At 33.6% G+C, this 27653-nt stretch overlaps 1 protein-coding gene and 1 long non-coding RNA gene across 12 annotated transcripts; both read left to right on the forward strand.

Moving 5' to 3' along the window:
• Positions 1-17599: 17599 nt before the first annotated feature.
• LOC132031157 (uncharacterized) lies at positions 17600-19306 on the forward strand. The gene is made up of 4 exons (XR_009408178.1): positions 17600-17716; positions 17809-17894; positions 18152-18251; positions 18326-19306. It is a non-coding gene; the product is annotated as an uncharacterized LOC132031157 (long non-coding RNA).
• Positions 19307-20544: 1238 nt separating this feature from the next.
• LOC132059266 (alcohol dehydrogenase-like 7) lies at positions 20545-27393 on the forward strand. Of its 11 annotated transcripts, none has more exons than XR_009415529.1 (9): positions 20557-20844; positions 20928-21042; positions 22299-22374; positions 22462-22537; positions 22688-22752; positions 23506-23603; positions 25140-25188; positions 25380-25881; positions 26923-27393. XR_009415529.1 is itself a non-coding variant. In XM_059451848.1 (8 exons), the coding sequence occupies exons 2-8, from the start codon at positions 20987-20989 to the stop codon at positions 26923-26925; spliced, it is 423 nt and encodes a 140-aa protein (XP_059307831.1). In that variant the 5' UTR covers positions 20558-20844; positions 20928-20986; the 3' UTR covers positions 26926-27393. The 11 variants fall into 11 exon arrangements, 2 of the variants coding, with proteins under 2 accessions (XP_059307831.1, XP_059307839.1); XR_009415534.1 differs by having other exon boundaries at positions 20563-20844; positions 23506-23606; positions 25126-25188; XR_009415528.1 differs by having other exon boundaries at positions 20545-20844; positions 22305-22374; positions 25140-25881.
• The last annotated feature ends 260 nt before the right edge of the window (positions 27394-27653 follow it).

The following is a 27653-nucleotide window of genomic DNA, read 5'->3' on the forward strand; positions in this document are numbered from 1 at the left end:
CTAATATTTCTTGTTTTAATTTGTTTGTCTTATTTTTTTTTAATTTTTTTTTTTAACAACTCTTTAATTTTAACCTTCACGTGATATGTTTAAGATTAGAAGATTATGAAATATTTTAGTTTCATTCTAAATATCTTAAATTTAAAAATCTTGCTTTACTTTCAAATCATGTCCAGTCAAGAACCCATAGATAAATTGAAACGCAGTATCATACTTTGGAAATTGAAAAAAACTTAGAATAAACGCGTATGTCAGCAGACAGCAACTATTAACTGAACATCTCACTCAAGCATTTTAAGTGCACCAAACTGATGGTACATAGCTAAATTGATTTCATTTTAAGTGCACCACTAATTGTCTCTTATACTCCCTCCGTCCCATAATAAGTGTCGCGCACTTTAGCTAAAAAAAATTATCCCATAATAAGTGTCGTCTTAGAAAATCAAGACAAAATTGGCTAGTTTTTTTCAATTCTATCCTTAAACAAAAATGACAACTTAAAGTAACTTCTAAATATTGATTGAAAAAGTCACATAGAAACTTGGTATTGTTGAATTACCAATTTAAAAGGTCTACTACTTATGCATGCTCTAATTAAGAGGAAAAAATAATTTATTTTTATTATATAAGAATAATTTGATAAACTTTATATTGCATTATTATTTTTTTAATATGCGTATTTTTTTATTAAAGTGACACTTATTAGAGAGTATATGGGGATTGTGAGGCAGACCCTGTTTGGTGCATAGCTCGACTTTTGAACCCCGCCAGGACATCACTGATAGCTGACACTTTCTTTGCATTCAGTGAAGAATCAGACATATCTTAAAAATCCTATAGCTTTGTGACCCTAGGAAAAGAGCAAATTCTCCAAAACAAAGGGACAGTGGGGAAGGGAGCAAATCCCCGTAAAGATTCAATCATAGGCTTGATGAATATCATTCACAATTAAGTGGATTTGGATACATTTATAGTCAGGCATGTGCATTATTCGGATTAAACCGAAAAATCAAATCAAATTGAATTTTAATTTGGATAGATTTTTCGGTTTTTTGGTTTGGTTTTGGATTGAGAAATAAAAAAATTGATTTTTTAGTTTGATTTCAGATTTAGAAAAATAAAAATCGAAAAATCGAAAAGACCAAATTATTACTTAAGAGAGTTTGAGTTTAGTGTTTTACGCACACCCTAAAATTTTCTCGCTATTTTTCACAAATAATTACCGACACATTTATTTAGTAAATATGATAGGATCAAATAGTGGAAAACTTATTTTGTACTTTCATGATTTGGTTTTCATTTCCCGCGGACCAATTCACTAGTTTATCTAATAAATATAGAAAGGTCAGGGGCGGACTTATGTTGTAGGTTGCGGGTGGTCGAACACTCATCAAAACCCCACGCCAATAGTTTTTTTTTTTTTTTTTTTAAATTAAATTTTTTTAATTACATAGGGGCAGGGGAAAGGAAAATACGAAAGGAGATTATAACGTGGAGATTCGAACCCTCACTAGTAAGGTGAAACTTCAGGTATCCAACAAACTGAGCTACTAGATCTCTACCCTCAACGCCAATAGTGGATAGTTAGAGCGCAATTGTTTGAAACGTGACACAATGGTTTGCTGAGCACATATAAACAAAAATGGTTGGTGGGTGCTTTGGATCTGAACTTGGAATTAAGTCGTAATAATAGTGGGTTCAGTTCCAGATTGAAATAACTTTTTTATATTTTAGAAGGGCTTGACTGTGCTGCTTCGTAATATAACGTTGACTCTTTCTTTTTTCATTTTGCCACTATATTGATCATTTGCCTTAGTTTATTTTTTTTCTCCCTTTTTCTATTTCTTATTATATGATCTCATTCAATAACAAACAAACAAACAAAAAAACTTTAGCTTTCAGAAAATTTTAGAGCGTACAATATTTTCAAAACAATGGTACTTCCTTTCTGTAATAATAAAATTAATCATCGTTTTCTCGTTAACTTTTTAATTTTCACGTTCAAATAAATTTTAAAATCCTGAATTCGTCACTGTTCATGGAACAAGAAACAATGGATTTCTTTTTCTTAAATTAGTTTATAGGTACAGAACAATTCGTCCAGCCAGTACCTCGATAATTTGATTACACCTATCTACTAAGAGATCTAAGGAGCAATATTAGTTTAAATTAGTAAAAACTCCAAAACCGTGGTTAAAACCAGTTGGGGGGTGGTAGCCCCATGACTGGGTGAGGGGTGACAAAACAACTAATTTTTGTTTTGTTTTGTTTTGTTTTGTTTTGTTTTGGATTAAATAAATTCTGTTACGGGACACAAGTGGGTTCCTATTGGATTAATGATATATGATAAAATCTTAATATGACGTGACTTGCTATTGGAAACAAAGTCCCAACTCACTTTTTCATTTCTGACTTTATTTGCAGCTAATTCAGGATATACAACTCTTTTTATATCTTGAGTAGAAATTGGAAGTGAGTTAGAAGTAGTTAGTGCTACATTTATGTCACTATATGAAGTTCTTCCTGATGTTAGTACAAAAGAAAGATATTTTCCCAGACTGTTGTTAAAGATTTAAAGAAAGTATAACATTCACATGTTGATAAAACAAATAATACAACATAATATGATACAGAAAGTTGTAAGTAATATAAAATTAACATATTTTTTTCAATTATATGTTCGCATAACGTAGTACCAATAACACTTGTTTTCCCCAACTGCCAAATGATTGGTTCATAATATGTCAGTTGCTAATAATGGACATACTCTAATAATATCAATTTCATTTATCATTAAGCTTATGTCTAACATATTTTCATACACATGTAATAGTTGTCAATTTAATTTGAAGTAAACTGTGACTTCATCCACTCTTTATAAGAAAATAATCAGTTTTAAAAATGCAACAAATGACTTTTTTCTTTTAAATTATCATATTATTCATTTTCATATATACATGTTTGCTATAAATAACTTGGAGTTATTTATCCGAAACCCTCTGTCACATTTTATTTAAAAAAAAATATTAATCCTATCTTTTTGTTATATATATATATATATATATATATATATATATATATATATATATATTATTAATATCAAATTTGCATCTATTTTTGATAGACAATGACCTTCCAAATCTAGGCCACTTGAATATGCATAAGTCCCTACTTACTTTTTCATTGCACTAAGTCCCTACTTACTTTTTCATTGCACTTTATTTGCAGCTAATTCAAGAAGTGCAGCTCTTGTAATTTCTTGAGTAGAAATTGGAAGTGGGTTATACAGCTACATTTATCAATTATATGCAGCTCCTCCTGATGTTATTACAAAAGAAAGATCATTTCCCATACAATTGTTAAAGATTAAAAGAAAGTAAAACATCCACATGTTGGTAAAACTAGTAATATAACATAAAAAAGGTAAAGAAAGTTGTAATGAAAAGGTCAAAAAAGTTGATATAAAATTAACATAGTAGTACTACTACGTACTTGTTTTGTCCAATTGCCAAATGATTGGTCCATAATATGTCAGTCGCTACTCGTGGAAATGTACACTTGTTTCTGTTCCATTTGCATTCTTTACCCATTATGTTGGGCCGGGGAGGGTAATTTAAATATTCATGGAAGCACCAAATCTAGAAATTCCAGAAAATAATATTTATAGTTTGTACTGGTAATAGATTTGTTTATTGACCAGAAACAGAGCATATTCATATTTATTCTTTCTTCTTTCGTAAAAGAGAAAAACACAAGGACATCATGAAAAACTCATGAGATTTTTTTGTATAGTATACTATAATATATAACCTCCCTGTCGGACTTACAACAACAAAAGCTCAGATGACAGCACCAGAATCTTATTACACACTTGAAATTCCCGCAAATACCGCTTTGTCAGGGAATATAACTCTGTTTTAAACCTCTTATACAAAAGAAAATAGTAGTACTAAGAAAGAAAAATAAAAAAAATCATGAACATGGGACAGTACGAAAAATATACTCCTTAGGCAAGAGAGATGCAAGTCACTGACTCCGCTTCCAACCTTCCACAGTTGAGGTGGTGGAAGATTCAAAGACCATACAATATCAGAGAGGAAGTATGGGCCGGACTTCCCTCATATGAAATACCCTGTTCATCCTCCTCCTCAGATCAAACCTGTTCATCATCCTCCACATCCTCCTGAGGTCAAACCTGTTCATCCTCCTCCTCAGATCAAACCTGTTCATCATCCTCCACATCCTCCTCAGGTCAAACTTCAAATTCAGTAGAAACCTCCAAAACTCAGTATCACCAAAATGCTGCTCCATTTTCAGGAAGAACCAACAAAGTATTTTCCACGCCGGCACAGCAAGAAAGATGGGACACATGATTTTAGCTGGCAGTAAAAGCCAGGTAATACTGGCCAGTGCAATCCAACTGAAGAGCTCCGAACCAAATTCAACAAGAGGCTCATAAAAAATGGTGAGAGTGAGCTTAATTAGTTCCAGAAACCCGGATAAAATGAAAGAGTAGAGTGCGATACTCATGGTTATCGGATGCAGAGAGCCCTGTGGCAGAAAATGCACCAAGCCAAATAACACGCCTGAGAATGCTAACCGAAAAGCCGTCAGATCCATTACTGATGAGCTTTCAACTACGTACTCTATATAGTTATAACCTGCAGCACAAAATGCAAATGCTTATTTTACGGGGAAACTTATCAAATATGTACAGTTTGTCCAAGCTTATTTATCAATATGGTCAACTTATAGTATATTTAATCATAGAGATTTTTAAATGAATCACGTAGAGATTTTTAAATGAATCACGTACCAATTAAATAAGGAAAGGGAATAAAATAGGAAATTTCTTCACTGAAACTCAAGAGGAGATAGGATAAAAATAATGAAAAAAAGCGGAGTAGAAAAGAACATACCTATTTGTTTCTTGTTTGACAATCTTTTCGTTTTCCTTCTTTTTTCTTCTTTTTTGATGTAATCAAGCTATGGGATTTGGGGGATATTTATAGATGGAATTGATATGGTCCTTTTAATGGTAAAAAAAGTTATATATAGTAAGTTTATGGGCATTTTCCCATTTTCTCTCTTCTATCGTTGGCAAGTGCACCATGTACCTATCAACCTGTAAGGTTGTCATGATAAACAGATAAAGTCTTTAAAGGAAACCTATCAATGTGTATAGTTTGTCCAAATTTATTTATCAATATGGTCGACATATAGTATATTTATTCATATTTTGTACACTAGATATTCCAAAAGCATTGGGCTGTCCCATATTTTATAGGATGGAAAGTCCAAAAATATGTGTTACTCATTTAACACCGCAAGTTAAAAGTCTTAAGTTTTCTATTTTTTTTAATTTCGCCTACATCAAATCAAATAAATTGGTTCACATAAATTACTTGGGATAATTTGTTAATAGAATTTCAAGGACCAATTACTTGGGATAATTTGTTAATAGAATTTCAAGGACCAATTTCTTGGGATAATTTGTTAATAGAATTTCAAGCTATGTAGCATGCTCATTAAATTTTTGGGTTCTATACTACTAGAAAATCTCAAATTACATGGGGATTTTTGTGCGGATTATACAAGAAAATTCGCAGGTAATTTAGTTTTTTGCGAATTTTCTTACCAAAAAAAATCCGAAAGAAAAATCTTCGTGGGTAATTGTTACTTGCGGATTTTAAAATCTCCAACAAAATTACATGCGGATTTAATATCCCTAGGCAATCACTTGCAGATTTTTTCGTAAAAAATTCTAAAAATTCGCATGAAAATTTTGGTAAAATTTTGGAAAAAAAGGAATTTTCTTGTGGAATTTGAAAGGGAGATATTCGCAAGTAAATCCCCATGAAAATTTCCTAAGTAATCTGTATAATTTTTGTGAAAAAAATAAAAATAAAATTACTATCAAATTTTTATTATTGTTTTTCTCATAAAACGTAATTTCCGTATCATGATATTTTACATCAAAACTCCAACTCACGTCTCTACCCCAAACTCCAATTGCGCTACCATTTAATTAGATCATTGAATCTTTTATTTGTCTTGAGTCCACAATTCGAAAATCCAACCTGTCCACTTTTCTTGGGATTTCTCCGCGTCAAACAATTTCTTCAATGTTCAATTCATCGCACTCCCATTTAATTAGATCAATGAATCTTTTATTTATCTTGGGTCCACAACTCGAAAATCCAACCTGTCCAATTTTCTTGCAAAGACAAAAGTTACAGTCGGCTCGTCCACTAACATGTGCACTAAAGCATTATATGGTGCGGAAATTTACAATAACTTCGCCGATGTGGGACGGAGTCTGTTAGTCTGTCAAGGCAATTTATTGTTTCTCTCACTTTTCTTATTTCACTAAATTTTTTGTCTTATTATTTCTTTGTCATTTTTTTTTTGTTTGAGGAAGGATGCATCAAAAAAATGATTTCATAAATCAAATAAAAACTATATTTCAAGTTAAAGTAAGTGGATCAAATTACGGCTATATAACTTATAATAGTAAAATATTCTTAGTCATTTTTACAAAAGTTCCATTTAGTATATATCGAGAATGAAAAATTTAATTCATTTCTTAGATGAAAAGTGCCTTAATTACCAAATATTAAAAACGTTACATGGTTATGTAATTGGTATAAATAAAAATAGTTGCGCCAATTCTAACAAAGAGATCCAAGATTAATAGTTTGTTTGGCCAAGCTTTTGGAAGGCCAAAAGCGCTTATTTTTGTCTTTCTTTCCAAAAGTACTTATTTTTAAAAAGTGAAGTGTTTGACCAAGCTTTTAGGAAAAAAATAAATGCTTTTGGGAATTAATAAAAGCTGCTTTTCAAAAGCTAAACAAATAATTTTTTTCCAAAATCACTTTTTTGAAAAGTACTTTGAGAAAATACACTTAGAGGCATTTTTTAAAGCTTGCCAAATTCTAGTTGCTGCTCAAAAGTGTTTTTAATGAATTGGCAAAACAGAAACTTTCTCTCACCAAAAGTACCTTTTTGAAAGAAAAAAAAAACACTTTTTGAAATAAGCTTACTTTAGAATTGTAACTAAAAAAGTTAATCAAGAAATAATGTTTGAAAATAGAATCATAAAACGGAAAAGGGCCAAAATTACCCCTGAACTTTGGAAAATAGTCCATATCCTTCGTTATTCTATAAGGCCAATTATGAGTCCAAAACTTTTTTAACCCAAAAAAAAAAAAAAAATTGGAACCAAACTAACCCTTTAAAAAAAAAAAAAAAAAAAAAAAACCAAAGTAGGCTTCACGCACAGAGCCAAACTGTAACTTTTTGAGTTTGGTCCTTTCACGCAAAGATTCTGTGCGTGAAACAGGGTGCTTTTTTTTTTCTTTTCTTTTTTTTAAGCTATCAGAAACACGTTTTTTCCATACTTTGGGCAAAGATTAGTCATGTTTCAAAACCCCAAAATATCAATATGTTATATAGAACTTAATGTTCCCTCTGTTTCAATTTATGTGAACCTATTTCCTTATTAGTCTGTGCCAAAAAGAATGACATTTTTCTATATTTGGAAACACTTTACCTTTATGCAATGATTTATAGCCACACAAAATATATGTGACTCATTTAGGACCACAAGTTTAAAAATCTTTTTTTCTTTCTTAAATTTCGTGCCCAGTCAAATGGGTTCACATAAATTGAAACAAAGGGAGTATATTTTTTTGCGTACAATAACGTCGGCTCATTACATTAAGTATACTTAAACGTTTGGATCGTCGCTTTAGGGGTTGTAAAGTGCCCCGAAGTAAGTTTTGTTTGCTTAGAAACTTGTCATCTTTAGATCTAAGTGTCACATTTTATAGGGTTTTGATTTAAGTGTTTTGAAATAAATAAAAATATTATATTAAAAAATAATTCATCCAATAGGAGAGGTTCTACCAAGGTATAATATATCTCATTCAATGCTCCCACCAAGGGTTGATCCCATGTTGTTGGCATAAAAAAGAAGTGAGTAAAAAAGAAAGACTAAACCACCAAGCCAAATTGGTTAATGTTACAAAGTAGACACTTTTTATTTTTTATATTGTTCACTAATGCTATCTAACTCGTTTTCATAAATTGAATTTCGAACCTCAAAATTGACATTCAAAACATCATTACTACGCGATTAGCATCTCGAAATAGATTTTCTATCATTAGATTTTGACCAGAGAAGAATGAAAATTGTGCACCAATTTGGGAGAAAATTCAAATTAAATGGGATAGTGGGCGTTTTTTAAAAAATCGACCCGGCCAAACCGCCTGTGGCGGTTTGACCCTCTAGATCTCGAAAAAATACCCTGGGTCAAAAAAAAAATCGCGCAAATCGGACATCCGAGCGCAAAGTTATGACCATTTAAAGTTTCAACAATTTACAACTAATTTTCTACCTATGCTCATGTCTTTATTTTTTATTTACGTGAGTGAAGAGACATATGTATACCTGATGTAATGAGCCGATATTATTGTACGCTAAAAAAATATTAAGTTCTATATAAAATATTTATATTCTGACGTTTTAAAACGTGACTAATCTTCGCTCAAAGTACAAAAAAACTTAAAGATAACAAGTTTTCAAACTTACTTCGAGTTACTTTACAACCCCTAAAACTACGATCCAAACATATATGTATAATTGATGTAATGAGCCGACATTATTTTATGCTAAAAAAATATGAAGTTCTATATAAAATATTTATATTTCGGTGTTTTGAAACGTGACTAATCTTCGGTTAAAGTGCGGAAAAAAGCTTAATTTTGAGTTTGATTTTCAAAGAACAAAGATGACAAGTTTCCAAGCAAACAAAACTTACTTCGGGGCATTTTACAACCCCTAAAATGACGATCCAAACGTTTAGGTATACTTGATGTAATGAGTCGATGTTATTGTAAGCAAAAAAATATATTAAGTTCTATATAACATATTGATATTTCGGGGTTTTGAAACATGTCTAATCTTTGCCCAAAGTATGGAAAAAAGGTGATTTTGATAGCTTAAAAAAAGAAATGAAAAAAAAGGCACCCTGTTTCACGCACAGAATCTGTGCGTGAAAGGACCAAACTCAAAAGTTACAGTTTCGTCGTTTCGCGCGTTACGTAATAATACTACTTTGGTTCCCTTTTTTTTTTTTTTAATGAGTTAGTTTGGTTCCAAAAGTTAATTTTTGAGTTAAAAAAGTTCCAGACTCCCAATTATAACGCTTCCCGTTATCTTGTGGTCCAAATATCCTTTATGTTAAACGACCTTGCGTGGCATCATCTTGACGCTTACCATTTTCCCCAAATAATTTTTTATCCACCAACTTTACCCAACCCGGATATAATATTTTTCACCCAAAATTATACGGACCAACCCGAATACCCCTAAAAACCATTTCCCCCTAACCCCCCCCCCCCCCCACACACACACTCTCTCTCTATCCACGCTAAATCGCCGACCACCTCTTGTTTATCTCTTAGAATCAATCAACAGCTATCTAAGTTTTTTATTGCAATCAAGAGCTATTTATGTTATGACACAATGTGATGGAAACACCATTGAACGCCAAAGAGTAACTCGAAAACTGCCAGTGGACAACAATGAAATCATCCATAGCCTTAGAACCAACAAAAGCAGTCTGCAGAGAAATAGGGAAGCTAACCATACAAGTCAATTTGTCAACTGCACATTTTTAACTAATGGAGAAGATGTCTAGTTTAGAAAATTCTCTAAGGTGCAGGCACATGTTAAAGCTAAAAACAGATCTGCACCCCACAAAACTACTCCAGCAACTACTGGTCCAATATAAATCTTCATACATAAGCTACTAATTGCAAGTAAAGAACCAAGAAGTACATTTCTCAGTTATTAAACTACACTAAATTACATGCTAGCTGAAGAGGTGGTCGGCGATTTAGTGTGGAGCAGAGAGAGTGTGTGTGGGTTTAGGGATATATGGGTTGGGTCTGTATATTTTGGGTGAAAATATTATATCTAGGTCGGGTCGGGTTAAGTTGGTAGGGTAAAATTTTTTTTTTTTTTTTTTGGGGGGGGGGGGGGGGGATGGGCTGGGCATCTAGAATGATGCCACGTGGCGAGGTCGATTCTGTAAGGGTATATCTGGACCATAGTATAACGATAAGGGTATAATTGGTCTTATAGTATAACGAAGGATATGGATAAACTATTTCCCAAAATTCAGGGGTAATTTTGCCCCTTTTCCGATCATAAAATCACTTGATACATAAGTGTCAATACTAATGTTTACAAACTAACATCACCTTAGTAACATACTATAATAGAATTCCATGATTTCAAATATAGGTGAAAAATAGCATCAGTAGAATAGATAGTTAAACATTCGCTACATCATATATATATAACAAATGTAACTTATTTGTTTCTCTACTTAAGAACTAAACTTAAATAGTTCAATAAAACACATTTAGTAGATTTTTTATATTAGTCATATTAAATTCTTAATTATTAAAAAAATATGACAATTATTTTCTTATTGAATTTGCTCGAAACAAAAAGCAGTAACCGACTATAATGCTTAATGACTTGTAATACTCAAACCAAACCATATATCACATAACGGGATCAACATTTTGACTATATTTACCTAAATCATAGCAACAAAATTCATAGGTAATTCCCTAGGTAATAAAATTCATGGGTAAATCCTCAAGAAATAATCCCCAACTAAAATCGTAGCAACGAAATTCCTAGGTAATTTTGCAGGTAATAAAATTCCTAGGTAAATTCTCAAGAAATAATCCCCCAGCAAAAATTGCAGCAACAAAATCCTTAGGTAATTTTTCAGGTAATAAAATCCCTAATTAAATCCCGAAGAAATAATCCACATCTAAAATTGCAGCAACAATATCCCCAAGTAATTCCGCAGGTAATAAAATCCCCAAGTAAATTTTCAAGTAATAATCTCCAGTTAAATTTGCAGCAAAAAAAATCCTCATGTAATTTCCCAGATAATAAAATCGTCAGGTAAATCCTCAAGAAATAATCCCCTGGTAAATCCGCAAGTACCATTACCTGGGGATTTTCCTACGAGTTCTCAACGAAAATAAATTTTTTATATTTTTGGGTGTTTACCTACGGAATTACCTAGGAAAGTGATACTTAGCTTGGGGATTATTTTCCCAAATAAATCCCCGGGTAATATTTTGGCACTAAATTTACTTGCAAATTTACATGGGGAAATCACATCCGCAGTAAATATTCGAAACTAGGAATTTTTAATTTTTCGCATGAAAATCCGCCTCAGAAAATTACCACCATTAAAAAAGTTCTCAGGTAAAATTCTCATGTAATTCGAGTTTTTCTAGTAGTAGTGATATACTTCTCTTCATCAACGATCTACCTAACGAGCAAACATATGGACAAACTGTATCTTAAGTGTGCGTGTTCTACAATATTCTACCTAGCTAGCAAAAATATCGACAAACCTATATCTTAATTATGTGCGTTCTACACTAAAAAGTAAAATATGCAAATTGGAATATCATAATTTTGTTAGTCATATGTAATAACTGAAAAATACAGTTGGAAAGGAGTTTCCCTCATGATCAAGTTACGCCAATTATCATGAGTTATTATTTAAAACTAGTATATGTACCCGTGCGATGTGCGGATCACTTCTAAGAAAGGAAGAGCGTAGGAGATTATAAAAACAACTGTATATGAACCATGTGTGACATATTGCAGATTTTATATTTTCATTTTTCTGGATCAGTCTTATTACAGATGATGCCTAATATTCATGAATAGCATAAAGGTCGATTCTTATAAGAAATAAATACATTAAATGATCTGTCATGAAACATAATCAATCTTTGCTTTCTCTATTCTTGTGTACACAAGTACTGAATATTAATTTTGTAGACTACACTTTAGGTCAAAGATTAATGATCTGTGTAGTTCAAGCCTGTGGCAAGCCTTAAGAAGAAAATTCAAAATTTAATTTAATTTGTTCCCGCTTTAGAAGAAGATTCGAAATTGTATTGCAAGCCAAGAATATAGAACAATGATCCTCAGATGTATAACTGTTTTCGCCAATAAAAGCAATGAGGCAACCAACTTCTCTAAATGCACCTGAGGAAGCTAAAATTTTGTGTCCTCTAGTCTTGAGAGTTATTCGACACATTATGGGAAGCAAAAAAACAGATGGAATAAAAAGGACTCAATTCATCTTCTCCTTCAATTGAAAGTGTATAGCCTAGGAGTTCTGTGACCTTATCTTTACATGCATCTGGTGCTTCTGATTAGAAGCATACCCGCTAGAAGATCATCCCCTTTCATCTATCCATGCTCCTTAGTATGTAGTAGATAGTCCAAAACATCACCAATTGCCCAAAAATAATTTTTGTGAAAGTGCATTAGATCATCATGGTAATAACTGACATTGAAATTGATATACGCATCCAGTCTTCTAAATTCAATCGCAAAGACGATCATATGCCCCGAAATTAATAGGAAAATTTAACACCATAAATATCGATTTCTCCATTAAATAGTGTCATTATATCCTTACTAATAAAACTCATTCTATTTACTATGTCATACTTAGAGCAACCAATGAAAAGTGAAATGTTGGTTGCTAATCCATCTTCCTGCAACTGTACAATTTACATGAAGTGATTGACTGCAAATACAGATAGATATTTAGCAAATTAAAGTACTACCCTGTGACTGAAAAATCAGTTAATTAAGCTACAACACGATATATCAAGGTAGATTAAATGTAGAAGAATGTTTAGCGATCATAATCAAAATGCAAGACTTCGATTTTTGCATTTATATGGTTTACACCATCTTAGTTGAGTGTTGGGATTTTTAAAAAAAATTTCATAATGTATTTTTATGATTTTAATGCTTAAAGTTTGACTTAAGACATGTTAAGGTAGTCTCGTAGAAGAACCCAATAACCGGACACCAATTTTGTTATTTAAAAGGGCATGTCTTAATCTGTGGAGGTGTTGAATGAAAGTTCAAGTAACTCCCACTTATGCCAAGTACAAATACTATGTTGAATAAAGGAATTTTTACGGCCCATAACTACCTCTAAGACTTATTTATTAGTAATAATTACCTTTTTTTAATTATATTTGGTAGCTTAATTATCTATCAAATTACCATCTATAACTTGTTTTTGTAACTGCAGTGTATTTCCTTAAAAATAAGTACCTCTCTCCCACTTACTCACAATTTTTTTTTTCAAATATTTTTCTCTCACCTATCAAATCTATTTTCTCCCTCACCCCTCTCTCTCTCTCTCTCTCTCTGTTCCATCTCCTAGTATTTTAAATTGATTTTCTCTCACCTACCAAATTTATTTTCTCCCTCATCCCTCTTTCTCTCTCTGTTGGCACACACAGAGATTATGGAAGTAGAATTCTCTGCACAAGCAGACTCCAAGACGTGGCTTCACAAGTTAATCGCGATGGTGTTCATCTCCTTCGATTCCTCTCAAAAGAAGAATGTTGGGAATTGCTCCAGTTGAAGATATTGCCAAAAGAAAGTTGTCCTTTGGAAGAACTAATTGAAATTGAATACATAATTGTAGAAAAGTGTCAAGGCCTTCCTCCTTTTGTTGTTCTAGATTTTGGACTTCTATCAAAGATAGAAAGACCTAGAGATTGTTGGGAAAAGTTTGAGGTAAATTTGAGTTCAAAACAGTTGATGGATATAGTAGATATGAGCTATCAGAATTTACATCCACTCAAGTCATCCCACGCTTATAACTAGTCCAATTGAAAGTCTTTATCACCGGATAACATCCTTTTTGTAGCAATATGAGACGACTCGCTTCTTTCCCATGAGAGCACCATTGATGAGAGTTGTGGAGCCTCATGCCCACTAAGTGTTTGCTAAAATGTTTCAGTATATTTCAGTGTATTTCTGTGTATTAACAAGCAGTATATTTAATTTTCAGTATATTATTTCGCTGTATTTCAATGTATTTATCTTTTTTTTTTTGGTGTAAATATAGTGAATATTTCAAATATAGAGCCGATTTTTACTGCACTTTGTTTTCATGACTTTTGTATTTCGCTGTATTTCAATGTATTTCTGCATTTTGTATTTCTAATTTATGAAACAGTTTCTGATATATTTCATTGTATATATGCATACTACAACTTTATATTTCTTAAACAATTAACCATATTTCATTATATTTCAATGTATATTTTTCAGTGATAAAAGTTGAGAGAGATTCGTAAGCTTTTATGGAAGAACAATCGTTATGCCTGATTTATGGGAAGGTTTAAATTGAATCCCATATTTAAAAAATAAAAAAAAAACTGTTCCATAAATAGGGCTTGATTTTACTCTTCAGTGATTTGTGTGAAATATGGTTGATTTAATTTGAGTTACTATTTAAAAAGGAAAAGAATATTATGTTCCAAAAATATAGCCTATTTTTTCTCTCAGAATTTTTTTAAAAAAATATGTTCCAAAAATAGAGCCTAAATTTACTATAATGTGTTTTGTATTTCTCTGTATTTCACTGTATTTCGCTATATTTCACTGTATTTCAAAAATGCGAGATACAATTGAAATATAGCCAAAAGTAGCTACGAATTGTAAATCTTCAACTTATAGCTATAACTAGTTAGAAGCTATTAAAAAGTAGCTATTTGTGTAAGTTTTACTTCGATAAACTCATCCCATGTTGTAGCATTACAGGCCTGATTATTACTTCATCTCAAGACTCTAGCCCCTAGTGTTTGGGCTATAGGGCAGGTCACAAATAAATTCGTCTAATTTTAACTTCAACTAAACTTATTTTATCTAATTTTACCTTCTTTTTCTTTTTCTTTTTCAGATTTTCAAATGTGATCTAAGCAAACTTTTCATTAATTCATCGTTTTATATGAACAACATATTATAAAATTTTAATTTATATTTTTTTCACGTGCATTTATATAACAATATTCAACATTTTCTAATAAGAAAGATTTGTTAAAAAATAAATTATCGTATTTTAAATTTAAAGAAATAATTTGCTCTTATTTTTAAGCAAAAGCATTAAGTAATCATACGATATATTCTTTTTATATTGAAGTAAAATTTTTTTATACGTTTGGGAGTAGAACATCTTGTGGTGTTTAATTGTTGAAATTTTGGAAAATGTTATTTCAAAACTAATATATTATTGAATATATTGCTCTTGATGGAAATTTTACTATATTTTTCATCTAGTATTTACTAACGTATGACTATTGTATGATCTTTTATACTCACTACCATTAATGGTCAGATGCCAAACCTCACATTCAGTGTTTATATTAAATCAATAGATATATGAAGTACGTCTTCACATACACTTTTAATAATTTAATTTCTCCTCTAAATTAAACATAGCAGCCCATTATCCATCCACCGACCCGGCCCAAACCTGAAACTAAAGGGAAAATGTTTCTACTGATGAAAAAATCCCTTTTTTTTTTTTTTTTTTTTTTTTTTTTTTTTATAAATCATAGATATTTTGGGCTGTAGATTTTGAATTTTCTGTGGGTATGCTCTTAGGTATAGTATTGTGACTATCTATTATTACTTATTCCAAGAATTTTTATTATCTGGTATACTGATAACTTGATTAATTAATAAGAGCTCGTGGTGTATATAGGATGCTAAAAGAGAATCGATTTGGGTGAAAGAACAGCTCGAGGTTTGTTCATTATTATTTCATTCATGCGTCAAGGTTAATATTTCATTTTACTTCCTGATTCTTCTTTTTATGGCTGCTTTAGTAAGTTAAATCAACTTAATTAATTATTTAAGTTTATTTTAAGACAAAATGATTTAACTACTTTAGATAAACATTCAAAAGGTAACAGCTTAAAGCAACTTATAAGCCGATCCAAACGGGTCCAATTAATTTTTTAGATTTATTTTAATGACAAAATGTTACATATGCCTTTTGTCCGAATTTGAAATCTCAAACTACTATAATCTTGACCTGCCTTTTGGGTTTGTCTTTGGAATCCCTGAATGTTAGTTTGGTTTTCATTCATGGATTGAAGGAACCTATAAGCCAATCCAAACGGACCCTTGGATTTGCTTGCCTCGGTTGTAGGAGGACTTTAAGTCCAATGAGTAGCATTATCTCTAAAGATATAAAACCATGTTCTAAAAATGAAATACGCGAGAACCTTGTGTGTCCTTAGTGCATTGCCTTGCTAGTTCAACACCAGATCTTGGAGGGTTGTAGGGGTTGAGTTGTTATAGAGAATTTAATCAAATGATTATTTAGAGTATTTGCTATTTGAAAGATTGTCCTTTTTCAAATTACATGACTTCCTATAACCTGAAAAAATATCCAACGCAAATTTGTTATTTCTATAACAGATGGAAGTGTTTTAGAAGTTAGAGCATAAACGATGTGATGTACTGGCATGTCATTTAGTTGTCTTTGATTATGAGCTCTTAGATTTTTCTCCTTCTCTTTGTGGAATACTGGCAGTTTCTGAGCTGTTGTGGCAGAAATTAAATCAGATTTTATCTTATTGTATTTTCTTTTAAAAGGACTTTGTTTTTCGAGCTACCACTCTAAAACTCATTTACCTAATAGAAGTATAATTTACCGTTCATGCTACAATTATGAGTTCTCTGATTCTGTGCTGCTGTGCATGCCGGAAAGAGGTTTTGTGCTTGAGCTTTTAGATGAAAAGTGAATTTACTATCTATCAGCTAATAAGTGTAGTATGTACAACCTGGAAAGAGTAACACATGCAAAAAAGAAAATTAAAGTTAATCCTAGCACTCTGAAGGGATTCCCTTTTTAGTTATTCCAAGTCCCTTGAGAGAAAGGGTCTTGGACTCATCCATTTATCAAGCAGTAGGCCACCCAAAATGAGCGAGGTGCGGGTGCCGTAGGCAATATAATGTACTCGCGCTAGAAAGCAATTTATGCACGCATTGGTTTATAACTGGTACTGTCTTGAACGATAAAAAAAAAAAAAAAACTGGTACTGTCTTGGACAAAATCTTATGTTATCATGGATTATTAAGTGCATATCAGCAGTAAATACTTTTGCTTACTTTTGTGGCATTCATGATTTCTTATATCTCTTTTATATCAAATCTCATATTTTTAGGTAGAAAGCCATCACCAATGTGGGATAGGTTGGTGTTCAACAAAATAAAGGACAAACCGGGGGGGGGGGGGGGGGGTGTTGAGTACGTCTTATGACCTCAGGTGCCTCACCATTGTCCCCTGATGTGATGGAGTTCTTGAGAGTGTAAGTTGACCATTATTGCTGTTCTAAATTACTGAAAGATTTTATTCACCATATTGTGGCTCTTGTTGGCGCTGAGGACTACCAATAGTTGGCTATGCTCTGATTAAATTCCTTCTTGCAGATGTTTTGGCTGTCTAGTAAAGGAAGGCTATGGCATGACTGAGACTTCATGAGTCATAAGCTCAATGGACGACAGTGATAACTTAACTGGTCATGTTGGTTCTCCGAATCCTGCATGTGGTGAGGTTTTAACTAATGATGGCATATAAACATCTTCATTTTGATTGCTAAAGATAAACTGTAAATTAGTTTAACTTGTCTATGACACTGCTATTTTCACAGATAAAGCTTGTGGATGTTCCCAAAATGAGTTACACATCAGAGGATCAGCCTCATCCTCGTGGAGATATTTGTGTAGAGGTCCTATTATTTTTCAAGGCTACTAAAAAGATGAAGTGCTGACGTACATACTTTTTGCACATTGATATTTCATTTTTCTTTTTGTCATTGATATGAGTTTCTCCAAGATAATTTGCCTGACGTAGTAATTAACAGGAAGGAGGTAATTGATGATGACGGTTGGCTGCATACTGGTGATATTGGATTATGTTACCTGGAGGCCGCTTGAAGATTATTGACAGGTAGAATCTATTTGACATGGTTAAGAGAGACAACCTTAGATGTTTTTCATTTGAGATACAAAACAATTTTTTTCCCACCCCACCAGGTGGTTGGGAAGTATTTTATGTCAACCCTACCCATCAATTAAAATTTTAAAATGATGTGGTTACATCGTTCTCAATGTTCATTTGCCCCTTTTTGACATTAGAACATCTATCTTTCTGTGCCTTGCTTGTCTCCCATGGTAGTATGATCTCTGAATGCTCATTGTAAACAGGAAGAAGAATATCTTCAAGTTGGCAGAGGGTGAATAGCTCCTAAGAAAATTGAGAACGTTTATGCTACATGCAAATTTAGTGCACAATGCTTTGTCCATGGTAAGTAGAACACAAAATTTTCTCTTATGGAATCATTAAACAATGTCCTTTGCTCACTGTTGCAACATTCACAGGTGATAGTTTTAATTCCTCTTTAGTAGCAGTAGTTTGTGTAGAGCCAGATGCAGTGTTGTGAAAGGCGAGCGCCTCGTCGCCAAAGGCGTGAGGCGTGGGAAGGCAAGGCAGTGCCGTCATTTAGGGTTAAGGCGATGGCACTTCGAAAAGGCGCTGAGGCGAGGCGAGCAGTGAAGGCGTTGCCTTTGGGTTTTTTTTTTTTTTTTTTAAAGAAATTGAAGAAACTTAAATGATATGACAGCGGCTAGGGTTTTTTGTTTGTACTTGCTTCTTCTCTTCTCTTCTCCTTCAGGCTTCAGGTATGCTTCTCTCTTACTCCTTTTTCTTCAGTTCTTCTTCTTTTTTTATCCTCTGTTTCCGGCGACTGCTCCTCTGTTTTCTTTATCTTCTGCATTTTTTTTCCTTCTTCAATTTTCTTCTTCTTTTTCTGTACGCAACTTGCGACTTTCTCCTCTGTTTTTTTTTCTTTTTCTATTTTCTCCTCTGTTTTTTTTTTTTTTTTTTTTGTCGTCAACTGCACCAGTGAGGCAGTGACTGTTTTGCTCCTGTTTTTTCTGTTCAATAATTGTTAACTCTTTTTATAAACAGTAGGTTCAAATTCAATGATAATAGCAAAAAAGACATAGGTTGGAATTATGGGACCAAAGGCTCAACAAAAGATCAAGTTATATGTATCTACTATCTACTTTTAATTTTTGAATTGAAATATTTGCTAATATGTTATTGCTAGTGAGATTTTGATTATTTATATATGCAATTAAATATTTTAATTTTTTGGTATTTATTGGCGCGCACTTCAAAAAGGCGAGCGGCGAGCCTTAAGGCGAGGCAGGCCCTTGTCGCCTTTTGTCGCCGCGCTCCGTCCAAAACACTGTCCAGATGTGTTGAAGGAGTGGGCATCATCTGAGGGAATCAAGGTAGCTCTTACTTTTCAACATTTAGCCATTGCGTATTTGCATTTACGTCTTGTGAAATGCTTCACTTAAAGCAAACCTGTGTGGAGGTCATCATTAAGAGTTCGTGATGCGTTACTTTTGCCATCATATTTTGAGTCTTATCATTAACTCTGCACAAAGCACATGAGCGGCGCTTATATTCACACAGGTAGAAAATTACAACTTGCTTCTAGAGCTTCCATAGGATATGCTTGTAATTAATGTGTAGCTAACTTTTGATCCTGCTGATGTCTTATTTTGATAAGTTCCTGATTGATCTTCCCTTGGTCAAGTGAAATCTAGATTGACACTTAATTCACTAAGCACAAAAAATCTAGTCACCTATTGCATAAAGCCACTAAAGCAAAAATAAGACATCTATAGTGGATTATGTAGCATTTGGCTGTCATTCTCGCACAGAACTATCTATAGTGGTTGTGCATCGAGCTTCTAAATGCCTCACATCATATCGATATAAAAATTGAATTTTATTTCCAAGCGCTCTCAAAATCTTCTTGTGGTATAAGTGGATGGGAAGCCCTGGAAAGCGAACCCAAGCTTCAATAGAATTAACTCGATCGTCTGTCTCAGAAAAATCTGGCTTCCATGGTTGAACGACCAAATAATGACCTAGAACAATCCACGGTTCATCCAACAAAATATGCATGTAGTCATCTTTGGAATCAAACTGTACTAGGTAATAATTTCGTTCAAGATTAATCACTTTCCATCCCTTTTTAGGCTTCCGTAATTTTCCAGCCTTTTCACAAAATTTAGAAAGCCAATTTCCTTGCCTAGCATTTTCACCATTGCCAAGGTTCCACAATTTTCTTTTCAAAATCCTCATCCACTTCCATGGTGAAAGAGTGTTTCTTATCGTGGAAAACTACTTTTGGATTCACTTCGTCACCATTCGTTGAGTCAGAATAATCTGCCTCATCATCGGAGTCAACTTCAGTCATAGCATAATCCGAAGCATAAGGATAATTCCCATCCTCAAGAGTAGCGTTAACATCATTAGGGTTTTGAAAATCAAGAGCATCCCTGTAGGCGGGACCCTCTGATTTCGTGGGAGTAGTAGTCGCGGAAGGAGATTGTTCGGGGATTCAGAGAGTGACACTGCTTTTTGCGTGAACGGTCATCGGGCGGAGACAGAGGAGGAAACTTGTTCAGGCCATGTTCATCCATGGCTAGGGTTCAGTGGAGAGAGAGGCAAAGATGTAACGAGAGAAAGACAGATTATTATAGTTGTTTACTTGTGTTGTCATGACTTATTTAATGTTTATTTTCTTTTACTATTATAGAAATGGGAGTTGGGGTACGAACAAGGGCGAACAGAGGCAATTTTGGGATTTTGGAAATTTTCAAGGGCAAATTGGGGAGTCTAATGCTTCAATAGATTTCACAAATTTGGTCTCATCTAGACTCTTCATCTTCTTCTTCCTGATAGACTCGAAAATTGCTTCTCTTTCTCACTTTCCCTGTGTTTTTTTGTACTTCTTCCTTTTTTGTTTTATATCTGCATCTCTATTTAGTATTTAGTCATTTATGGTTACTTTTGAGTCCTCAAGTGTTGCATCTTGGTAATTTCTCTTACTTGCTATTTTCATTATGGAATTCGAGATTTTCATCTTGGGTTTTGAAATTGAAATTTGAGAATTTTCAGATGTGGACCAAATAATTGAAGGTATCAAACTGCGGATTGGATTTTCCTTTTTGAATTCAATGAGAAGAAACTACTGGACTCTGCTCTCTCTTCTACCCCTTTTCAAGATGTCTTGGTGAGTATTGAACCTTCTTTAATGCTTATCTCTATGTTTTACTCTTTCAAAGTATGAAGTCTTATGCTGATTGGTCTGTATCTCAGTATCTGGTGTCCAGAGTTCTTTTGTGCAATTTTTTTAATTGCACTTCAATTCTTTTCTTTGTTATCACAGTTTAGAGTGGAGATGTTAATTCCTATTCGTTTTGAATAATGTATTTCCAGAATTTTACATGCATGTTAGTGTTTGTGCTAGAAATCACACGAGTATTACGTATGTCTTTTTGACGAATTTTGTCTTTGTTACAAACTAATTAGTGCAAAATTAAACAGGAAAATCTGAAGTGGATTATGCACTCAAGGTGTTTGATGATATGTCTGTCATTGGAAAACTTGAGTTCCTACCATGGCCATCGTATTGATAGAAGAGTAACAAAGAGATGCACCAACTGATACATAGAAAAAAGACAGGAAATTTGAGTAGCAAAGGAGATGCACTAACATGCTAATAGAAAAACATGTTCAGAGAGACAAGGTTGAGATATTAGTCATTACCAACCCTCCCTTGAGTGCAAGTTTGATGTAAAAGAGGGACGCTATTAAGACAAGTGAGTCGGCTAGCTTTCACTCGGCAGAAAAAGAGTCCTTTTTTCTTTGTGTTTCTATTAGCTTTTGAGTTGTCAATATTATGATGTGCCATTTTTGTTTTCCAATTATTTAGTTTCGCTCACAGAATGAAAATTTGCACTAGCTTCTAGGACGAAGTGGAGCCAATACAATAGGCGGGGAAACATCATCCTTATAAAATTGTTGCTAAACAAAAGCAATTCTTCTTCACATTCAACCATGAGAGGCCAAATTAAGACATTATAGCAGGACATACTGATAACAAATAGCTATTATATCTATGTAAGTTCATCAGAAAGCAAGGAGGAAAGGGAGTTCAGGATTATCAAAAGACCCGGCCCTCCACCATTCTCCACTAGACGTTTGTCTGCATAGGATTCGAACCCGTGACATGTGCCTAATGACATAGCATGAGTTGTGCTCTCACCACTAGACTAAACTCTGGGTGTGAGTTTATAAGTGGAAATTTAGTGGCATTCAGTGGATTGTTGCAGCAAAAATTATCATAACTCGATTGCCTCTTTTGACTGATAGGTGACTCAAATTTTCGCCGCAACTGCCTGTGGTAATATAAGAATACATGATCAAAAGCTTTTTGTTAAAGAGTTTACAACAGGTTCGTTTGATTTTATCTAAATTGAGCTTCAGGAGTAGGTGCTGCTTGGAAAACAGCAAATGTGGAACCAGGTTCAACAGTAGCGATCTTTGGTTTGGGTGCAATTGGGTTAGCAGTAAGTTTCTCTTCCAGCTTTGTCTTGCTTATATATGCCGGTAGTTTGTAAGCTCTTATGCTTCTAGAGAATTTTTTTAGGTTGCAGAGGGAGCAAGGCTATGTGGTCCCACCAGAATTATCAGCGTAGATATAAACTCGGACAAGTTTGAAATAGGTTAGTACTCTTTAGAATCTTGAAAAATCAATTTAAAGGATGACATCAAGTAATATTCTTCTTCAGCATTAAGTAGTTAGTTCCTTAATAATTCTGCTATAGTGCATTCTATAAGTATTTTATCCTTTTTACCTTTCTCATTTGACACAGGGAAGCAATTTGGAATTACTGAGTTTGTCAATTCCAAAAGCTGTGGGGACAAACCTGTTAGTCAGGTAGGTCTTTCATTGGAATAGTGAAATTTTGTATTTAAGAAGTTTAACTATTGATTTAGCTTCACGCTCAACTTCTACATATAAGGAGAAATAAAGAAAGCATTATGTTTATAATTTCAGAATGAGTGTATTATATAAGTCATGAAGCAGCAGCTTCATTCTTTATGTCAATATGGGATTTACCAACAAATTTTAATTCAGTACTTGTAATCCTTCAACTAGCATTAGCAATTTTATTCTGTTAATTATATGTACTTCAATGTAAGGAATTTTTTTACACTGTCAGGTCACCCAAGCATATATACAGGCAAAACTTCTTAAAATGTGAGATTTGTAATCTTGAAAATAAGACAAAATACCTGCTACAACATGTAAAGGTGACCTGACGGTGTCAAAAGTTTCTTACCTGACGGTGTCAAAAGTTTCTTACACTGACTTGTCAAAAGTTTCTTACACTGACGGTGTATATAACTTGAAAGAAAAAAGTTGGTAGGTCGATGTTGAACGCTTCAACTTGGCCGCTGAAGAAGGCGAAGGCTGAGCGAGAGACTACGCCAACTTACTGCTTACTACCATGGTTTAAGCTTTAGGCTCCATAGACAGAACTCTGTTTAGGTATTAGGGAGGGGAGGACACCACTCAACACCGCTCCGTGGGGTGGGGTTGAATGCCTAACAATAAGGGCCAAAAAATATGACTGATTCTTATCCCTTGCCAAAACTCTCAATAGTTCTTTTGCTTTTTATTGAGCAGGTGATAATTGAGATGACTAATGGAGGTGCTGACTATTGCTTTGAATGTGTTGGTCTGGCAACACTTGTGCTGGAAGCATTTGCCTGCTGCAAATGCAGCAAGTAGGCCTGCATATCCTTATTACTAGACTGTTTTCTTGCATTGAGAATGGAAATCTGATGCCACTATACTTAGTCTAAATTAAGCTGTTGGTGGTAGGCTATCTTTAGGGATCTTTACCCAAATAGCCGCCGGATTTACTGTTTGCTTTTTCTAGCTATTACATAGATTATACACATATTATATTTAAATTATACATATATTATACATCTGTCGGCTATTTTTAATTAAGTTGTTGGTGGGCGACTCTTTAGGTTAATTCTTCTTCGTCTTCTTTTATACATGGAAGTTTAAAGTTATCACCAAATGAGCTAGCTATGAAACTAATCGCATAAATCTTTAGTATATATGTTTCAGCATATCTTAAATTCTCAGATTAGCAAAGATTTGCACCAGTGTTGTGAAAGGCGAGCGCCATGTCGCCAAAGGCGAGAGGCGTGGCGAGGCCGCCTTTTAGGGCTGTGGCGAGCTCATCTTCAAAAGGCGAGCCAAAGGCGCTAATGGCGCCGAGGTGACAGTGGGTATTCAAAAAAAAAAAAAAAAAAAAAAGCAATTAAAAGTTGAAGACTTAAATGAAAACAACGGCTAGGGTTTTTTTTGCCTCTCTTCTCCTTCAAGCTTTTCAGGTACGCTCTCTTTCTCCTTCTTCTTCTTCTTCTTCAGTTCTTCTTTCTTCCTCCTCTGTTTTCTTCTTCTGCTTCTTCTTCTGTTCTTCTTTTTTTTTTTTCCGGCGACTCCTGCAATTTTTTTTTCCCTCCTTCTATTCTCTTCTTCTTTTTCTACTCTGTTTTTTTCTCCTCTGTTTTTTTCTTTTTCTATTTTCTCCTCTGTTTTTTTTTTCTCAACTGCCAGTGAGGCAGTGACTATTTTCTCCTCTGTTTTTTCTGTTCAATAATTATTGAGTCATTGACTCATTCAAGTTCTAAACTTTTAGAGTCTACTATCTACTTTTAATTTTTTGAATTGAAATATTTGCTAATATGTTATTGCTAGTGAGATTTTGATTATTTATATATGCAATTAAATATTTTAATTTTTATTTATTGGCGCCGCACTTCAAAAAGGTGAGCGCCTCTCGAGAGGCCCTTAGTCCAAAACACTGATTTGCACAAAAAGAGAGAAACTGAAAGGAAAAAAAGAAAAGAAAGGAAACTATAAAAATGTAATAGTTTCAAGGCTAAGAACTTTAAAGGTTGAATCCATGGTTCTTAAATTCGAGAACCGCTTCTGATAGTATTTGAAGGTCAAACTGGAAACAGAATAAACTTTAGGTGTAATTAAGCACATTGAGGTGAAGTGCAAAATTCTACACCTTGAACCTTCGTTAAATATTTACTAAGAAGATAGTGGTGCTCAAGTGCCATCATGGTCTTTATTTTCATGGTTAATGCTACTGTTACTAACAATAATAGAAGGTCTCACCGTACTTTGAGTCTGTTGATATGGCAAACTAATTTCTACTGTAACATTTGGTCTTTAATTTTTACCGTGTTTGATTTGGTGATTGAATATTAATTGAAGGTAGATGTTGGCTTCAAGTCAATTTTGGGCAAAGAGAAATCAACAATTGTGCATAGAAAGAAGGTGAGTGAGAAAGGAAGAGACAGTAGTAGTAGAAGCTAAAAGGTGATGAAATTAGATGACAAGAAAGGCGCTCAATAAGTGGGATAAAAAAAAAACAGTACACGTGGTTATGGATAAAATGTAAAAATGCCCATGACAAACAATATAAATTACCACTTTGCCTGTGTTCGTCCCACTTTGTTTTCTTGCAGTCATTTTGCTGAAAATCAGAGATAAAAATAGATCAAATGGGATCAGCGAAAGCTTGCAGCACAACTTGCTGCCTTTTCTAAAGGAAGCTACATTGCCTGAATTTGACCTGGTTAATTTTCGCACTACATATCTATTGTTTTCTCAATTGTTGGGAATGAAATTACATAGGGTGATTTGGGCATAGATGGACTCTTACCCTCTGTTTGGATAGTTGTTTCCCGTGGCTCATTAATGTACAGTATGGTATGGTACAGTATGGTGTTGTATTGTATTATACTGTATTAATGAACACAATCTTTTAAGATGTGAAAGAAAAGATTGTCTTGGAGTGTTTGGGCCATTCTTGATTGCTGTTTGGTTCTTGGGTTTATGTCTTGATAAAAATGTGGACCTTTGCAAAATTTTGGATTGCTACTGTGTATCGACCCTTTTGGGAGTCAAAAGCTTGATGATTTCTAGAGTCTATGGATAATTAGGGCTTTTCGTCGAGTTATCGATTTGGTGAGCTCTTTTCCTACTTTACCCATTTGGTTGCCTACTTTACCCTCTTTATTGCTACTATAATTGTTGCTATTGTTGAATTTGTGCTAAAGTTGAAGTCTTTATTAGGCTTGGGGGTAGAATTCAGTCCATGTAGTTGCTGCTTTTGTAGAATTTGTGCTAAATTTGAAGTTTTTATTACACTGATGGAGGGAATTCAGTCCATGTATTAGCTGCTGTTGTTGAATTTGTGCTAAATTTAGAATTACAACACAAGTTTTACCTATAAGATACCAAGACTGTTGGCCAACAACTGCCAGAAACATATAAACTACATATCACCTAAAAAAATCATTTTAATCCTCGATACATGTTGTCTTATCTTTTCAAAGCAGTTGTTTCTCTCAAACCATATTGTCCTAAAACACATAGGAGGGATTGTCATTGCTGCATGCACTTTTATTAGAAACATTAAGAATAGGCATACCATCTAACGCATTGTTAACCTGTATAATAAGTCTTCCCCTAAATGACAAGTTATGTTTTTTTCCACCACATCTTCTGGTCATTCTTTTTTAGCTCCTAAGGGTAGGCCTAAATAAGTAGTAGGAAGCTGCTCTAGCTTACAACTCATAATGTGTACCAGATCATCAATGCAATGTTCTGCATTAATTCTGAACACTTTACTTAGCCAGGTTCACTCTAATCCTGACACAACGTCAAAAACCTAATAGAACACCTTTTAGATGTAAACGTTGATCTTTCTCTACTTCATACAAAATTGGAATATCATCTGCATAAAATGTGTGCAAGACTGTTAGTTCTTCTGATGTTCTGGTGGTTTAAGTGGTAATTGAGAAATATAATGATGATCCTTTTCTTTACTGCTTTTATTGTTATTGCTGTTAGAGCTCCACTATTCTACTTAAAAAAAGGTCCATAAACAGAAACACTAAATCACCTTAATGTATAAAATCAATATGGAAATCCTTTGTTTCAAGCTTCTTCATAATCATAAAATGTTACAAATATGTTAATCATGAAATGGGAAATACTTTGCAGTGACCTCTTCTGCTTGGACCAGAGGGTGGTATTCTGCGTTTGACCAGAAAATGACGACAATTACTATTACTCATGCTGCTCCCACTTCTTGCACAGTTGCAGCCATTAATATGACCATCTTCACAACAATGGAGGAGGATACGCAAAGTTTATGAACTAAGCTGGCCATGCAATATATTTACTGATGGAGTGTGTGTTCGTTTGGTTGTTTTGTCTTTGGGTATGTGAAGGGAAAGCATTTATATGTAGTCGTGTTTAATTTGTATATATAATAATGATAACGTTTTGAAAGGATTTAAAAAACAGATTATATTTTATTTACAATATTTTGCTTTAGTTTCAAGAGTAAAGCGGTCAGCATGGGCTTGGGAGTTACTTATTGAATGGTCATTCTAAGTTTGAAGTTGAAGATGGAGTTGTGTTTGGTTATAGTTTTTGCAAATGTAGCTATATCTTCTTTTCTGGGTTGAACGTAGTTTATTAATTGTAGTTCTATCAGTGTTCCCGTCAAACTTTAGTTTAACATGCTTAGTTGCATCTTCTTTCTCCATTTTTGAGAAAACTAAAATAGATAGGGGCATGTCTTGAAAGATACTTGTGAGCTGATTGTGCCTTTTGGTCTTTGCACAAGTATTGATCTTTCTTCAACTAAAGCAAAAGCAGCAAGCAGAAAGACATATTTTGGCATGCTTCTCCCATTTAAAATTGAATTGCTATCAGTTGATTAATTT

This window comes from Lycium ferocissimum, chromosome 1 (genome assembly GCF_029784015.1).
Source record: "Lycium ferocissimum isolate CSIRO_LF1 chromosome 1, AGI_CSIRO_Lferr_CH_V1, whole genome shotgun sequence".
NCBI lineage: Eukaryota > Viridiplantae > Streptophyta > Magnoliopsida > Solanales > Solanaceae > Lycium > Lycium ferocissimum.